Below are 19,087 nucleotides of genomic sequence, written 5' to 3' on the forward strand. Positions count from 1 at the left end.
GATAAAGTAGCTCTTTAAAAGAAAAAATGATTTTATTTATTGGACAGAAAGAGAGAGTGTAAGCAAAGGGAGCAGCAAAGAAAGAGAGAGAAGCAGGCTCCCTGCTCAGGACCAACGCAGAACCCCAAGATCATGACCTGAGTCAAAGGCAGACGCTTAACCGACAGAGCACCCCAGGCATCCCTAAAATAGCTTTGGAGGCTCCCTAAAGACAAGTACAGAATGTCCCATGAGGAAGGGAATTATTGTATTCAGTGGTGAAGGACTAGCAATCAACATGGATGAAAGTGGTTAAGAGAATGTAAACTTGTCCTTAGAAATAAAGGACCAATTTGCAGATGCAGAGGTTCACACATCTCCTGTGTCTTAATCTGCCTGCGATGTCTAACATCTACCTGCAATGATTTCCTCAGGATGACTTAAGTAGGAAACCAGTGTAGGATAGAATCATTTTTCATTCTTTGCTTCTAGGTATCGACTCATTGGCTCCCCTTCCGCTGCGTGTCTCCTCTTGGGCAGTACTGTCACTTGGGATAAGGAAGCACCTATGTGTGAAAGTGAGTTGAAGTGTTGTTTTGCCCTAATTCTCTCCGCTCCATCCAAGTCTGCCCCAGGTTATGAAGAAGAAATCCAATCCGTCTTGCAGAGAGTAGTCTCTCAGATACTTGCAATTTGGAGTCCTGTGTCACATCGCCCTCTGGATGTTTCTCTATTTTAGGAGGTTATTTATCTAACACTGAATCTGAACTCAGGTAAAACTGCTCTCCTTTCCTGCTTTGAGAGTGAACACTCTGCAGTGTAAAGATTTTCCTCGCTTTTAGGATTCCTTCTTGATCATTGATTTTTGCCTTTCATCACCAGATATCTCGGATGGGTCTTTTTGCAATGAGATAATAGGGGTGTTCCAGAGTGTTCTATTAGCTTCCTGGATTTGTATGTTTAATGCCTTTCTCATGTTAGGGAAATTCTCAGCTGCTATTTTTCTTAAGACACTTCTTGTTCCCTTCTCCCTTTCTTCTTCTTCTAGGAGACCAATTATATTTGTTTTTCTCACGTCTAGTATCTCTCATAGGGTCTCACCAATTCTTAAAACTCCTAGTTCTCTCTCCTCTTCTATCCTCTAGATTATTAATTTGTTCTTCAATCTAATCTGTCCTTTTTCCTAAACTCTCTAATCTGTTCTTCAACTGATGCATTAAATTCGTCATCTCCAGACTTTCTGTCCAGTTTGTTTGTTTTAGAGATACAGAAAACTTTATTGTGCATGAATAAAAGGGTGGTTTAGTTGTGTCTGGTTCTTTTTTTTTTAATTTCAGTCTCTTTGATAGAGAGTTCTTTTTTGTCAAATTTTTATTTAAATTCTAGTTAGTTCCCATTCAGTGCAATATTGGTTTCAGGAGTAGAATTCAGTGATTCATCATTAATGTACAACACCCAGTGCTCATCAGAACGAGTGCCCTCCTTAGTACCCATCACCCACCTAGCCCATCCCCACTCATCTCCATCAACCCTGTTTGTTCTCTGTCATTAAGCGCCTCTTATGGTTTGTTCCCCTCTATCTCCTTTTGTTTGTTCCCCATATCTTATGTTCACCTTTTTTGTTTCTTAAATTCTACATATGGGTGAGATCATACGGCATTTGTCTTTCTCGAACTTACTCCACTTAGCATAGTTCTCTAGCACCATCAACGTGGTTGCAAAGAGCAACATTTCATTCTTTTTGATGGCGGAGTAATTTTCTACCCATATGTATACCACATCTTGGTAAAGAACTCTATTCAGTAATTTTTTAAAAAGATTTTATTCATTCACGAGAGACACAGAGAGGCAGAGACATAGGCAGAGGGAGAAGCAGGCTCTATGCAGGGAGCCCTATGTGGGACTCGATCCTGGGACGGCAGGATCATGCCCTGAGCTTAAAGCAGATGCCCGGGCAGCCCAGGTGGCTCAGCAGTTTAGCACTGCCTTCAGTACAGGCCCTGATCCTGGAGATCTGGGATCGAGTCCCATGTAGGGCTCCCTGCATGGAGCCTGCTTCTCCCTCTGTCTCTCTCTGTGTGTCCTTCATGAATAAATAAATAAAATCTAAAAAAAATAAAGCAGATGCCCAACCGCTGAGCTACCCAGGTGTCCCTCTATTCAGTAATTTTATTCCTCAGTTCACTGAAATGCCTTTCTGAGTTTTCTTGAAGCTCGCCGAATCCCTTCCTAATAGCTCTTTTGAATGATCACTTCGATTGCAATACTCCATGCCTCTGAGCTGAATTGCTGGAGAATCAACTTTACCTCTTTGCCACATGATATTCCTGTGCCTTTTCTTTTTTTTTTTTTTCACAGTGTTTGGCAATGTATCTCTGCCATCCCATCTGAAGTAGCACATACCCTATTTCTTTATTGCAGTTCAACACTTGGAATTCAAAACCATTCCTTTGATTTCCAGAAGTGAGCGATATATCTCAAGTCTCTGGTACCTCTTTCCCTGCATTGGCTCCAGGCTGCATTGGGGAGCACTGGAGCACTTTGAAATAGCTGATGGCAGAGTTGGGGGAGGTTGGATTTAGCACCCGTTGTGTTGTTGGTGCCCACAGCCCACCAGGGGGATCCTCAAGTCAGGACTCCCAGAGGTCTGAGAGCAACCTCCTGCTGATCCCAAAGCTGATAGCCAGGGATCAGCCTCCTTCAGTGCCCTTTGTTATTCTTGTCTGCCTCTCTCCCTTTCCTCCCTCCCCTACTTGCAGAAGTCTCCCCTCAGAAATCTGTGCAGCTGGAGGGAAATGGGTCCAGTGGGTCACTCAATCGCTTCCACTTTCTCCTCCTCTGTGATGGACGTCACTGGCCCCGAATTGGGAGTGGGTTCCTCAAGATCCTCCTTCTCCTCTGCCTCCAAACTCCTCTCTGTCCTGCCTGGATGGGCACCTGCTTCTCCTGTAAGGCTGGCTGGACTTCTGCAAATGCGCTGTCTTTGGTGCGTATCCAGTATGCTTGGCTCTCTCCGGTTTTGCTTTTTCCTCAATTGCAGCAAACATGTATGGGCAATGTGCCCCCACACCCCACCCATCCCATTCCCTTGGATTCCAACTCCCTTGGATCCATAGCAGCCTCCAAGATACTAGCCACTTACATTTTGAAGCACAGGTGCGCAGAAATGTAATGTACAGAACCACCTTTGTTTGTTTGTGAGCCACCCTTTCAATCTGGATTTTGTTAAAATATCTTGCTAGAAATCTATTTGGACATCTTATGGGATTGCCATGGAACATTTATAGGAACATTCAATATGAATGAAACTCAGATATCCAACAAATTCTACCTTCCCGAGACATAGTAATCTGAATGTAAATACATAAGTAAGCTTTAGATAGACACAAACACAAAAATCCAGATAGGAGAAGTGAATCGTGTTTGGTATACTAAGGCCTTCACTTTGTTTATTCACACACTTCTGACAGGCTGGGTATCTGTTCCTAAAGTCACTGCAGACTCAAAGCATCAAAATAGTTTTTGGGAGAGAACTGCTAGAAAGAGATATACTTAAAGCAGAAAGAAATGACAGCCAGTCACTTGGATGAAACAAACAAACAAACAAACAAACAAACAAACAAAAACAAAAGGGGAAAAAACATGCTCCCTAGAGCACTTAATCTGGCTCTGAACAGCCCCATAAGAATCAGTGGATTCTGAAGACGCTACTGTGTATTTGGTATTGGTACTGATGATAATGGTCTTGTTCATCAAGAAACTTTTACATCTGGGCTGAAAATGACAGTCTATGTTTCATAAAGATTCACTAAGATTTCTTTGCAACTTCAGATCTCTGAGGGCCAACTTCATCTGTCTGATGCCCCTAGTATCAACCCAGGACTGTCGTTATGCCACACATCAAGCTGGCAGACAACAGTGGCCGAAAAAGAAATTAGTTGCTTTTCAGAATGTATCTTAGCTACCTGGATGGTCTGAGGCTTTTGCAATAAGCTGTAATTCAAGTTTTACTTCTGGTAGTTCTGTCTCAGAAGAAGCCTTACATATTTAAATCCACCCACCTTAGTTGTGTTCTCAGGGAAAAAATACAGTCTCAGGGCACCGTGGTTGTATGATGTTGACTGAAACTCTAATGCAACCTAAAGTTCGTGCTTGCTTCTTTCTTTCTTTCTAGAAATCTTTTGTCCAAATCCTCCATCTATCCCTAACGGGCACCACACTGGAACTTCTTGGGGACGCATTCCCTATGGAAAAGAAATTACTTACATTTGTGACTACCAGCCAGCCAGCGGGATGATCTTCAAACTCGTTGGGGAGAGCACCATCCTCTGCACCAGTGACAATCAAGGGAACGGGATTTGGAGCGGCCCTGCTCCTCACTGTGAACCTGCTGGTCCTACAGGTCGGTGCATATTTCCATATCCCCATATAGATCAAAATATCTAGGTGAGAACCTCCCTATTCCTACGGAACAGTCCTTTTGCTTGTGAATGTTTTTCTCTGATAAAAGACACACAGAAATACCTTCCAGGAAAATAACATACAGGTTCTAGATGTTCTATGCTGTGTCCCATGTGTTGGTACTCTGATGACCCTTCCTGCAGGTGTGAGGAATGTGGAAGAGTGAGAAGAAGAGGTGGAGAGTGAGGAGAATCAGCAAGGCTCAGAACTTATAGAGAATATTTTCAAAGCACTAGAACAAATGCCAAAGAAAATACTTTTTCGTGTCATCTCTATTAAAAGTTGTATTTAGGGTTGCCTGGGTGGCTCAGTCAGTTGAGTGGCTGATTCTTAATTTCATCTCAGGTCTCAATCTCGGGGCTGTGGGTTTGGCCAAGTTCAACTCCCTGTTGGGTTGGAGCCTACTTAAAAAAAAAAGGGGGGGGGATCCCTGGGTGGCGCAGCGGTTTGGCACCTGCCTTTGGCCCAGGGCGTGATCCTGGGATCGAATCCCACGTCGGGCTCCCAGTGCATGAAGCCTGCTTCTCCCTCTGCCTGTGTCTCTGCCTCTCTCTCTCTCTCTCTGTGTGACTATTATAAGTAAATAAAAATTAAAAAAATAAAATCTTTAAAAAAAAAGAAAAAAGTTGTTTTTATATTCGATAGATGAGTGTGGGGAACAAAAAGCACATGTTGATAGCTTCAGATTTGATGCTATAGAAACAAAGAAACTCTGATGTAGGCATTTGTACTCCTTTTCTTACTTCTAAGTATTCTGCTCAGCCCCTGACAGCATTTTGTTGACGCTTTGTCTCACTTTTAGCAAGGAGGACTCAAGATACCTTAGAGAAGTAGAGATCAAGGTTATGCGCTTGGCCACTCATCCTTTTACATATTAGTCTGCTGTTAAATGATAGTGCCTGACAATTGGGGGCTCATTTGTGGCTGTGATTGTCCACATAGGCTCCGTGCCCCAGTGAGGACAGACAACACTGTGTGTAGGGCCTAGTGGTATTCCCATCTGATGCGGTTTGCAGGTAGAGAATACAGATGATTCTGTTTGAAGGGGGAGATGTCTACATTTAAAGCATTAGTCTTCCCACTGATAGGTAAATAAGTAGCGCTTTGGAGCCTGTCCTGACTTGGGTCTTCCTGTGTCTCTAATAGTTAGAAATATTATTAGATGTGTTGGCATATTTGTATTTCTTTGATTTTTTTTTTTTTTAGATTTTATTTATTTATTCATGAGAGACACAGAGAGAGAGGCAGAGACATAGAGGGAGAAGCAGGCTCCCTACAGGACTTGATCCCAGGACCCCAGTATCATGCCCTGAGCTGAAAGCAGATGCTCAACCACTGGGCCACCCAGGTACCCCAGTATTTAACTGAATATCTTTTCTTGTATTTGGGGGCATCTTGTTCTTAGCATGCCCATATCCACCCAAGATCCACAACGGGCATTACATTGGAAGACATGTGTCTCCATATCTTCCTGGGATGATCGTCAGCTATGCTTGTGATCCAGGCTACTTGTTGGTGGGAAGAGCCTTCATATTCTGCACCTACCAGGGAACCTGGAGCCAATTTGATCATTATTGCAAAGGTATTTCTTATTCTTGCTGGGTTTTTTAATGGAAAATTGACGCATGAGACTGATAAGGCTGGAAAGATTGTGATATGAGTGTTGGTAGAGGGGGGGTTGGAAAGCAGAAAAAAAAGACAGGAAGGAGGCTGCCCAAGGATTCTCAGCTCTATCAAATTAGTGAAAGAACTGATGGGATTTCCAGTAACACAGGAGACGTTAAACACCAATTTAAAATGCTTTGCAGGCTTTTAACTAGTAATATATCTCAGCTCCAAAGGACCTCAGGGGATCACAAGTGGTCCTCACAAATACCTTAAATAAGATACGAGAAGCACTTTCTTGTGAGGAAAACTGAAGCATGGAATAAAGTTGAGAGCAATTAATTTCTGGAATTACGGAACAGGGGTCCTCATTATAATTTCCATGACCAAAGGTGAAGTGCTTATTTCATCTCTTCCCTAGAACAAATGCCAGGAACTACTTCCTTTATTCCTGTTTGCAAAACTGGTATCTGAATTTAGAATCATGATTTACAATCTTCTTTGTTCTATGAATAGAAATGAGCCAGAAACATGCATTTAATCAAGAAGCAAAATACCAGTATCTGTTGTACAGCTACAAGGGAGTTAATGTGATATACCTGTTTCCTTCTGGTGTGACTGAAGTGGTTCCAGGGTTAGAACATGGTTATCCTAACTCCCAATCTTTCCACAACTTTCCAGTTGCAGAGTTGTCAACAATTAAAAGTGGATGTGTGTCATACGTTGCATACTCTCTTGCTTTACCCAAGAAATTAAAGTCAGAGGATTTAAAATCTTAAGATGTTGGGTGGGTGTCAATAGTTCTTGATTGAAAACAGGACTCCTCTTGACTCCTCTTCGCTGAAGACAAAGTAGTTCAGGATCATAGAGCCCTCCATTTGGTAAGTTTTCAACTAACAATTAACAATAAAATCTCTATTTTCTTCTGATTTTTCTAATTTCAGAGATAAAATGTATACTCCCAGAGTTTATGAATGGAATCCAGAAGAAGTTGCACATGAGAAAAGTATACCACTATGGAGATAATGTAACTTTTGAGTGTGAAGTTGGGTATACTCTAAAAGGCAGTCGCCAGAGTCAGTGTCAGGCAGATGACACATGGAACCCTCCTCTGGCCGTATGTACATCGAGTAAGTGCAGCTGCAAGACATGTAGGTCCTTCCTTAGTCATTGTTCCTATTCATTCATTCATCTCTACCATCATTGAATGTGGTGTGATGCTTATGGTACCTGCTAAGCGCTAAGGAGTACAGGAGGAGCTCCTAGTTCTTCCAGAAAGCCCTTAGCCATGCAAGTAAGGCAAGCTTTATTCTCGCATTGCTCTCAAATGCATTCATCTCTCCTCAGGACTCCCTCTGAAACTTCTCTGTCTATATTACTCTATTGTTGATTGCATGGCGTAGTAATGATTTGTTTGGAGCCTGTGTTCCTTAAAAGTCAGGAGTAGTGCAGGCCTTCAATATTTCAACATGAGTGAGGTGTTGCGCACTCTGTGGCAACACGATCAGGGTCCCGAGGGTAAGGGGATGAGGAAAATAAAAGTAAAGAGATGGGGACAGGAGGGACACAGTGGATGACATCCAAGCAGTGCCAGCTTTATTCAGGGTTCTACAACATTATATAGCATGAGCAAAACAAAGCTAAGAAGGTATCTATTTTTAGCATGTTTGTGAAACCCTCCAAAGCACCCCTTTTTCAGCATGCAAGACAGACCCACTGGTGCCAGAAGACCTTGGTAAATAGGTAAGCTTGTTGCTCCAGATGTGCATACTTCAAAGGAATATTAGATACGGTTAACAGACCAGCAAGGACAGCACAGACCCTTATTTACATTTATGACCGGGCCAGGATAAATTCTATCTATTGTGTTATGTGGGCGATCACATACAAGTGAGCTCTGAGAACCACCGCTCAAGCCCTTTCTCAAGCATCAACCAATTATTCACCCTTTAGGCTCCCGAGCCTTTTTTTTTTTTTAATTTTTATTTATTTATGATAGTCACACACACACACAGAGAGAGAGAGAGAGAGAGAGAGGCAGAGACACAGGCAGAGGGAGAAGCAGGCTCCATGCACCGGGAGCCCGACGTGGGATTCGATCCCGGGTCTCCAGGATCGCGCCCTGGGCCAAAGGCAGGCGCCAAACCACCGCGCCACCCAGGGATCCCTCCCGAGCCTTTTGAGTGAATGAGGGACACAAGTCCGGGCCTGGTTTGGTTCAGTTACTCCAGGTAGTCCGTGCTCGCACACAGTGAGGAACACTTTCCAAGGTGCAGAGACAAGCAGGTGGTGTCCCTCACTGGTGTAGGTCACAGGGTTTTAAGTTGGTACAGCTGGATAGAGCAGATTTAGAAATCATGTATCTTAAATTGCACATGAGTCAAATCATATGGTATTTGTCTTCCTCTGGCTTATTTTTCTTAGTATAATACCATCTAATTCCATCCACGTTGTTGCAAATGGCAAGATTTCATTCTTTTTGATGGCTGAATAATATTCCATTATATATATATGGATTATATATTACATATATATATGGATTATATATTACATATATATGCTGATGATATAAAGATGATCATATGCTATATATATAATATAAACATCTTTTTTATCCATTTAAGAACAAAACAGATGAACATAGGGGAAGGGAAGGAAAAACAAAATAAGATAAAATCAGAGAGGGAGGCAAACCATAAGTGGCTTTTAACTCTGGGGAACAACCTGAGGGTTGCTGGAGGGGAGGAGTGTGGGGGGATGGGGTAACTGGGTGATGGGGAGGGACTGAGGAGGGCACTTGATGTAATGAGCACTGGGTGTTGTATTCAGCTAATGAATCATTAACTCTGCCCCTGAAACTAATAACACACTATATGCTAACTAAATTAAATGTAAATGTAAAAATTATTAAACAAAAAAGAAATCATGTATCATTGAGTTCCATAGAAGAGTAGCCCTCTGCTGGCAACTAGAGAGTGATATAAGATAGTGATGTAAGATAACTTTAAACTCGTACACACCAAGTTGCTGATGAACAAAATTAACAATGTATAATCATCCTTAATTGAAATTAGTGCTACATGATTGAATACTAAGATTGTTCAAGATCTATTTTTTGTAGTTAATCCCTTAAACATGTTAACCAAGCTGACTCACATATTTCCGAATTATGAATTTGACACTCCTTTAAAGTCAAATTATATTTGCTTCTTTGGAAAAAAACCTCACTGTTGAACTGACTGGATGCCTTTAGAGTATTCTGAAGATGTGGCTGTGAGAGAGAGAAAATTTGCATAATTGGAGGAGCAACCCTATCACATAGCAAAGCAAAACATAAAGCCACAATATATAAGTCACTTTATGCCAGCACAAAAAATAAACTTATTTTTATAAAGTGGAACAAAATGGATGTTAATAAAATAAAGGCTATTATAAAAAATAAAAGTACCTTACAGATAAAATGTAGTAACAGACACCAATTCCTGGGAAAGGAAAAGATGATCATATGCTATAGGTAGCACTGAAGAAAATTTAGACCCTTTCATTTTATCTTATAATAATTACCAAATTAAATAAAGAGTTAGAAGTTTGAAAAGTGAACATGGAAAAGCTAAGGTAAAACATAAAAAAAAAGATATTTACGAAACAGCTAGAAGACCAACTTTTTGAACTTTCTGATAGCAGAGAGAAAATCATAAAATGTCAACAAAATTGACTTAGAATTTATGTACTTTAAAAAGTAAACTAGAAGACACCAGCCAGATGAGAAATATGTACAAATATAATGGAGGGTTAATAGTGTTATCATGTAAATAGTAGTCACAGTGGTTGTGATGATTGTACAAGTTGACACATTGAGCACTTAATCCCACTGCTGAAATATTAGAGAGATTCTATCATTATATAAAAACTTAGATCATGGGAAAATGTCCTGGAAAGGAATGTACCAGAACATTTCAGGATATTTTTTTTAAAAATCAGTGGTTCTCAGCCAAAGCGATTTTGCTCTCCAGAGAACACTGGCAAAGAAGAAAAAAAAAAGACAAGAAATCACTTGATGCTTCCTCAGTGAATACTGATTATAACCAGAATTTTCGAGTTCTTACATCCTGAGACTTCATTTCATATATGCCCTAGGAAGAGAAGTCCACTAAAAAAAATGAGACACATTCTTAACAATACAGGAGAAAATTACAGGGACTCTTATTTTTACTTCACATATTTCTGTATTATTTGATACTATTACATTTGTGATGAAGAAAAATATATATATATTTTAAGCAATAAACACAAATATCCATCTATTAGTGCTTCCGATAGGACAAGCACTTCTTTGAGTCCTTTACATTTGTTCTTTTAATTTTATGAGTTCTTGAGCAAGTTCATGATTATACCCCCCCAAAGTTGTCCCATTAAGTGGTTTTCAAGATTAAGTGGGGAGAAATATATCTGTACATTTATATAAATATATAGATATATAAAAGCTCCAAGAGGTCAGGAATTTTTGCCTATTTCACTTCTGTGTCCCCCAGTACCCAGAAATAGCTCATATGTGCTCAATAAATGTTTAGGGAATGAATGATCTTATGAGTTAGATGTACTGTGATCTCTACTATACAGATAAGATATATGAGATACAGAGAAATCAACTAGCATGGCAAATATATGGCTACTTAGGAAAAAAAAAAAAAGGATTTTTAAAAGAGCCTATATGACTCCAAGGACTTGTACCCTCTTCTATCATTCTATCTTCTTTAAGATTTTATTTATTCATGAGAGACACACAGAGAGAGGCAAAGACATAAGCAGAAGAAGAGGCCGGCTCCCTGCATGGAGCCTGTTGTGGGACTCCATCCCAGGACCCTGAGATCACGAGCTGAGCCAAAGGCAGTGCTCAAACACCGAGCCACCCAGGTCCCCCTATCATTCTATTATGATTCTTTTTAAAGCTGACAAGCTGAAAGAGACAGAAGTAGAATTAGTCCTAGAAAAGTAAGATTGATTTAAGGCTCTCTAGTCCCTGAAAACCTATTACAGGCATCCTGAAATAATAGCTTCCAGAAATAGCTTTCTGGAACTGAATGTAGAAAAAGGTAGTTAGGCAGGCATACTCTGCCCAGGAACCTGGAGAAATGTACACAATTTTAGGACAGTTTCACCAAGAAAAAAATTTTCAGGGTATTAGGATAATGTGTGATATTTTTCTTTTATACAGTTTTACAAATTCTCTGCTGAAATTGTTATTGTATGATAAAATTTTAAGTTAAAAAGAAAAAAACACATACTTTGCTGAGTGCACAATATAAAAGTTGTTGTGTGAGGGAGACCGATGGCTTTTTATATTAGAAAAACAGTAGACTGTATGCTGAAAAGAAATCAGGATGAATCGTCCCCGGCTGAAAGCTCCTGTTTGATCATGCTGCATGTCACACTTGTGTCATCCTGGCTTTTGTCTTCCCTTCAGGCACACGGGATGCTCTCACAACTGGTAAGTTTTGAGAAGGGTTTGATGAGGAGCTCTAGCACCTTTCACAGTAAGTATTCACTTACAATGAAAGAAATGTAAAATGAGAGATCAACATCTCTTACAATTCCAGCTGGAAGGAAAGAAAGTCCAAATTCAGGCCACAGTGTGGCAAGATTGGCATCCCTACAGGCATGTAGAGTGAGTGTCCTTTATGGAAGTTTCTTAAAACTAAAAAAAAAAAAAAAGGATTTTATTTATTTATTCATAAGAGACACAGAGGAAGAGTCAGAGGGAGAAGCAGGCTCCCTCTGGGGAGCCCAATATGGGACTCGATCCCAGGACCCCAGAATCACGCCAAGCCAAAGGCAGACATGCAACCACTGAGCCACCCAAGTGCCCCCTTTATGGAAGTATCTATGCTGGCTTTGAATTGTTACAAATGAATAAGCATCCTTCCTTTTCTAATGGAGCTGGAGAGCACAACTTCCTCTTCGGTTGATAACCCCGGAAGCTTCTCGGGATGGTAGACTTGCACAAAGTGGAAGCCACAGAGACCCATTTCCTAAGCCCATTTCTGTGACCTGCCTACATAAGAGGAGTGGTTTGGGGGTAGACTTTGCTACCTAGAAGAACCTGTACCTGTGTCTTACACGAGACAGGAGTTCCAGGTCCTGGGGTGCTGGAGGCAGGAGCTCCAGTGCTGTTCTCACCTATTTGCTGAAAGGCTGCTCTGCTCACCCCTTATGTAGTAAGGACTAATGCACTAGATTAAACCAGGAGCAGAGGGTAACTCTTAAAGGAAAGCCTGTGTGAGATGTTTCTTAAAGTACATTTTAAAATATATATAAATAAAATAAATAAAAAATTTAGCAATGTATATAATAAAAAGACATTTATAGTTACATATAAAAAACTCACTGGCAACCACTAGGGGGGCTAGATATTTAGAGTTTAAAACCTATGGGTTATATTTTCCATGCATTCAGTGACCCTGTTTTACCGCCTAGGCCTTGTCTTTGGTGTGATCTTTCTCTTACTCATCATTGTTTCCTGTTGCATAATTATAAAGCACAGAAAACGGTAAGTACAGCCATATTCTTCTAGAAAATGTCTACAACTGTACCTACCTCTTCTTGAAAGCCAAAGAGAAGTAAAAGAAAACTTAAAACCTAAAAAAATAAAACACTACTACATAAACAGATAACTTAATTATAAAGAAGGCTCTAGATGTACATTATAGATAGAGAAGTATTCACACCAAAAGAAATATATATAATAAGAACATCTAAAAGAAAAAAAAAAGCTTAGGATTTTAAGAAGGACTCAAGTTTTTCAAAAGAGAAAATAAGCAGAAGGAACTTTTCCAAAGGTGGTGGTGAGGCAGTTCACATCCCACCTTGGCTCTGACCTGTATATACAGACCTTATCAAGGCACTAGAAGTTAGGGTGTCCACTGGCTGTCACCTATAGGTTGCCAGTGTGGAGAAACTGAGACTTGCTTTGGAGTATTAAAAAAAAACAAAACAAAACTTTTAAAACATCACTTACTTTTTAAACTTAGATGAAGATCTAAATAAAGCAGCATTTTGACTTTGGGAAAAGAATGTCTACAGCTTTTGTACTATTTAATTACAATAAAAACAGTGGGTCAAACTCAATGAGATCAATGTTAAAAGCTTGAACAGCAAATTCTATACCCATGAGAAAAATAGTTTAGAACTTAAGTGAACAGCTTCCTATAGCAAACATTGTAAGCAAGCACAGTCTCCTAAAGCAGCTTTATAGAAATTGAAATTTTGGTATTTCCACAGAGGATGCCAATCCAATGTAAAGTTTTTAAAAAGCAGAATATCATAGCAGAACTTCTTGCAAACAATCTGTCATTCCCTCCCTCTGCTCTACACTGGGCCTTCCCATGCTCTATTAAAGTATTTGTCTCCTTGGTCTATCCTATACTCCTCAATATTCCTCTCCCTGGACAATGAGCTTTTTGTGAGCAGGGACTACCTATAGGCACTCAAAATCATCTTTTGGGTGATTTCTTTTTAATTGAGGTATAACTGACATGTAACATTAGTTCTAGGTGTGCAACATAATTATTTGGTATTTGTAATACATTGCAAAATGATAACCACAGTAAGTGTAGTTAAAAAATAATTGTTTAATGATTTTTTTACTTCTACTGGTAGTCAAGATTAATAAGAATAGAAACCGCCAATACATTTGCTTACAAAATACTTTACCATTTATTGTCTTCTCCAGTTCCCAACTCTGTGAGGTAGGTAGGCCCAATAATATTGTTATGCTAAAGCAGAGAAGACTGAAGGGTACGGAAATTCAGTGACTTGCTTAAAAATCACCCCAGCAGGAGGCTGTTCAGGTGTAGGGCTTCAGTCCTGATGATTGGACTCAGAATCCTGAAACCCTTTGACTACCTAGAAATCATTTCAGCCACTTGTTTCTGAATCTGATTCTGTATTACCCAAAACTACATATGGTACAAAGGTGGAATATTTCCTTTTTTCTTTCAATATTTTTCCCCATCTATTTTAATGATTTTTTTTTTTTTAAAGTAACTCTGGTACATTAGGCCGGTATCCTTCTATAGAGAATAGCAAGCAATCTCTTCCTTTTCACTCTATTCTGAGTTATTAACCTCTAAGAAAATTACAGTATTTCTGTAAGGGGTTCTGTTCTTATCAGGCTCTTCATTTGGCCTTATCTGGTTTACTGAAGACTTAGGGAACTCCACTCACACAGACTTAGAAGTTCTTTCTGTGACTTTTAAAAATCATTAGTGATAGGTACTTTTAGACTCTGAAGATCATGTAGATCAGAGCAAATTATAGTTTGGTTTGGGTCACTATTCATTGTCAAAGTTCATTTGGATGCTTTAATTATGTTTGATAAATAATGTTCATTGAAAATGCTTTATTTTCAGATGCTTAATGGGGCAAATACTCAGGTGAATTTTTTCATGCTTAATCTCAGGCTAAAATATAACGGTTATTTGTAAAGTTTGAATAATATTCTGTTTACTCATCTTGAGTGACAGTATGTTTACAGGTTGAAATTGTTCATTTGTGATTAAAAAAACCTCATTGGCTTGGTATTTCACTAGTGAAAAAAATGCTATTATCTGCACGCGTGGCATTTTACTGTGTATTTACTCTAGCAGTACTTTACACAATTGTTAAGGTAAGTCATGCCTTGATCACTGAAGAATAATACTGTTAGGCTCCACCATCCAGAGCCCATTCATCCTTGCCTCTTGTTTCTGCCTCAGATCCACTGCCTTTTCTATATAGCCTTCCTGTCCATAAGACAGCACTTTAAAGTCCTTGTTAGTATAATGCTTGGTACGACAAAACTATTAAGGCCTCTCATTGCAAAGGCTCCCTGTTTTCCTATGTTCACCTTACCCACTGTATTAGAAATACCTGTCTTTCCTTCTGTGGGTACCTTAACTACACATAGAGAACACTTCACTTTTTTTTTTTTTAATTTTAGAGATTTATTTATTTACTTACTTACTTACTTACTTACTTATGATAGAGAGAGAGAGAGGCAGAGACACAGGAGGAGGGAGAAGCAGGCTCCATGCCCGGAGCCTGATGTGGGACTCGATCCCGGGACTCCAGGATCACGCCCTGGGCTGAAGGCAGGCGCTAAACCGCTGAGCCACCCAGGGATCCCCGAACACTTCACTTTTTTTTTTTTTTTTTAAAGTTTCAGTTTATTTATGATAGTCACACAGAGAGAGAGAGAGAGAGAGAGAGAGAGAGAGAGAGAGAGGCAGAGACATAGGCAGAGGGAGAAGCAGGCTCCATGCACCGGGAGCCCGACGTGGGATTCGATCCCGGGTCTCCAGGATCGTGCCCTGGGCCAAAGGCAGGAGCCAAACCGCTGCGCCACCCAGGGATCCCCGAACACTTCACTTTTAACTCCTGGTCACTATATATGTGTTTTCCCCACAACAAGCAATTCTGTGACATCAGCTAGGTGTCCTACAATTTAACTTAATTCAATTCTAAAACTTCCAAGAAATAATGTCAGATCCCACAGTTAAGAAAACAGTTCAAGACTATTCCCACCCTACTTTACATGCCAATCTCAAGTACAACTTGTCACCTGTGTTTCTGACAGAATGGACTATAAATCTGAAGTTCCCATGAACCCCTCCTGAGTTTGATTTAATTTGCTAGAGCGGTTCATAGAACTCAGAGAAACATTTACTTCTGTTTATCCATTTATTAAATGCTATGATAATGCATATAATGAACAGCCAGATGGAAGAAATACATGTGTAGTCTGGAAGGGTCCCAAGCACAGGAGCTTCTGTCCCCAAGGAGATGGGGTGCATTATTCTTCCTATACATGGATACTTCTGCATACTAGAAAGCTCTCTGAACACTATATCTTTGGGATTTTATGGAAGCTTGTTCATGTAGGCATGATCAATTATTAATACCATTTCAAGCCCTTCTCCCCCCTCTGGAGGATAGGGGATGGGGCTGAAAATTCCAACCTTCTAATCTTGGCTTGGTTGTTCTAGTGACCAATGAGCCATCAGGTGCCATCCAAAGCCCACCCAGAGTCACCTCATTTGCTTTTTTTTTTTTTTTCCCAGTGGGCTCTAGGCCCAACATGAAGCTTGAACCCACAACCCTGAGGGACCAGAGTTGCATGCTTTTACCACGTGAGCTAGCCAGGTAGTCCCCCAGTCACCTCTTTTGAAAAAAAAGATTTTCCTAGGGCTCTTATCACTAGCCTTTAGAAGGGTTTTAGAATTACATCAGAGATGGGGTCAAAAAATAAATATTAAAACAACAGAGCATCCTAGTGCTCATATCACTGAAACTATATAAGCATTTCAGGGACCTGTGTCTGGTATCAAGGGAAGAAAGTAATACATATTTTCTATTATCTCGTAGCCACCATCAATCAACTGGATAGCCATTTATTCAACATACACTAAGGTTGTATTTTCTCACACCTCAATGTACCACTTACATCCAAGACCACTTTTAGGCTGTTCCTCAGCTAAGCAATCATTGCTTCTTGGAAGCCCCCCAAGAACAACTGTCGGTACAACCCTCTACCTCTTCCTCATGCATGGATCTCAGGTTTGCCCTTCCTCATCCTGTGACCACTTTGGCTCCTGACTCCCAGTTTTCCTCCTTGTCTAGAGGGATATCCTTGTTCTAATTTCCAAGAAAAGGTAAAAGAGTAAGTAAATAGGAAGTACTGGTAAGTGGTGGAATGAGTTAGCTCTTTGTGCTTCCTCCCTAAAGTCCCTATTATCTAAAACATATTTGAAATCTCACGGTACTGGCACTGAATCATTTATCATTTCATTTATGTACAATCAAGTGCTTACTTAACCCTGAAAAAGGCAGAGATCATGAGCTTTGCAGTCAGTAAGAGATGTGTTCACATCACTTACTAGTATGAAACCCTCAGCAGGACACTTACCTTCTCAAAACCTCAGTTTCCTTGTCTGTAAAATAGAGATAATCATTCTGACCTCACTTAGCATAGTGCCTCATTTAGGATGAAGGTCAGAAAATGTTAGCTATTGTTATTTACACGTGACTGTTATTGGCATTTAGAAGGGATTAAATCCTTGGAATTATTGTCAGTCCTCATATGCCTCATGACTAGGACCACTGCTCTCCACACCATGGTGTTAATTGTACAGAAAACAGAACTTTTCAAGTTCTGTCTTTTGCTAAAGTGGAAGAAGGAAGCCTTATGTAAGATCGCTGTACAGAGCTTATGACCTTGCCAGGCTTAAATGTCACAATCGGGCAGTAAATGATTATTTACCAGTCAGAATTACTCTGGAAATAAGTGTTGTTTTAAGGCATGGACACCTGTCTATAAGAATTCAGTCTTCTGACAATGTACAGGATGGTTTTCACATTTCAAAACTTCTGAGTTTTGACTTAGTCCTGAAAGGTGGGATTTGGTTATGTGTTCCTTTTACATATCTTGCAAAGACTTTAGAAACTTGAGTCAAATTCTACCCTAAATTTCAAGATGAAAGCTGCTGGCTAATTTTCCCCAAGACTGAAATACATATAACTAAGATATTTTCCTGTTTTTCTTCCTCTGCCAATTAGCACCAATACAGATGAAAAACCTAAAGAGAATATCCATTTAAGTCCTCAAGAAGACAGCGGCATACAGCCTCAAACTCTGCAAACAAATCAGGAAAACAGCAGGTACCTACTGTACATATCGAATTCATAATGTTGTCAGGAACTCAAATACTGAAAATGAGAACAGGATTTGCACATGATGATGCTCTAGTTGCATCACTGGTACCAGGGGAGTTAGAAAGTACTTCAGGAAGTGGAAAGGCCTTGGTGGTTGCTTTTCTTGGGACTCTGGTTGCTTCCAGGGAGTTGGGTGAGGACTCTCAGCGCTGTGCCCAGGCACTGTTTTCACAAAGCTTTCCGCAGGTTTGTGCAGTGATGCCACGAACCTTTGAGAAGGAAGCTTTCGTTTTCCTTGTGGAACCCACGCATTTGCCACTTGGGTGTGCCTCCCGGTCCCCCATTTCCCTTCAATGTGCAGGGTCACCTCAGGATCCTGAGGAGACTCTGGACTTCCCCTCCTCTGCTTCCCCACTCTCCCTGAATTCTCTGCCACAGCTGGCCTCCTGACTGCTCTGTCTTTTCTATCTGCCCCCCACAGAGGCTTGTCACACCTCATCCCTGTATTCCAGGAATTCAGATACCAGCTTACTAGCATAGCTGTTGTCCTGAATGTTCAGCTGTTTGCTACAGGATTGGGGTGAAAGGGAAATTATACAACCCAAAGTGGCACACAACTTAGAACTGAATATTAGAAATCCTTGAACTAAAAAGTAATTGTTTTGCAAATAAAGATTTACTGGAACACAGTCTCACTCACTGTTAGCCTATTTATTGCTTTCTTGCTGTAATCCTTGGAATTATTGTCAGTCCTCATATGCAGTTGAATGGAAGCCACAGAAAGCAAGACTGGGTGGCATACAGAGGCAAAATATTTACTATCTGGTCCTTAAGAAGAAAAGTGCCAAACCCTGAACTGTGTCATGTGATCAGGATTTTCTCACTGCTTAGTCCTCCTTGTAGGCCTTGGCTTTCCACCCTTTCCCTAGGCCTCTCTCACATTAGACGCATGTTAGTTTTGTTAAAATCTTCAATGTATTCTCAGGGTACCTATTTTGATTTGGTTTTCTGATAAATTCAAAATGCCATTTTTCTTTTTCATGCAGGGCAATTCGCCCAGTCCTTGTTTATACTCTGGCTGTGCCCTAGTATCGTAAAACATCTATCCAGTTCCTTGGGACAGGGTCAGAAACACCAGCACCAAAAGCCCATAAAGGGGATTAGGTCCACTCCTGTAGAAAGCAGAAGCAAAAGTATCACATTTTTAAATAAACGTCCTCTTTCCCATATATCAATGTATGCTAATTTAAACCTGGTAGTTTATATCTACAAACTTGTCAGAAATCTTAAATTCAACAAAGGACAGTAGAACAGCTATGGAAAAAGGTAATGGGGTAGGAGAGGCATTTTATAG

The 19,087-nt window shown here is 40.3% G+C and overlaps 1 protein-coding gene across 1 annotated transcript in view; it reads left to right on the forward strand.

Annotated features, from left to right (window-relative positions):
• The window catches only part of LOC490269 (complement receptor type 2), a 101,899-nt gene that overhangs the window by 78,438 nt on the left and 4,374 nt on the right, over nt 1-19,087 (forward strand). Inside the window, 7 exon segments of the mRNA XM_038542030.1 lie at nt 472-557; nt 4,154-4,381; nt 5,846-6,022; nt 6,990-7,175; nt 11,510-11,533; nt 12,520-12,592; nt 17,638-17,739. Coding sequence (XP_038397958.1) covers nt 472-557; nt 4,154-4,381; nt 5,846-6,022; nt 6,990-7,175; nt 11,510-11,533; nt 12,520-12,592; nt 17,638-17,739 — 876 coding nt within the window.

Source organism: Canis lupus, chromosome 7, assembly GCF_011100685.1.
Source record: "Canis lupus familiaris isolate Mischka breed German Shepherd chromosome 7, alternate assembly UU_Cfam_GSD_1.0, whole genome shotgun sequence".
Taxonomy (NCBI): domain Eukaryota; kingdom Metazoa; phylum Chordata; class Mammalia; order Carnivora; family Canidae; genus Canis; species Canis lupus.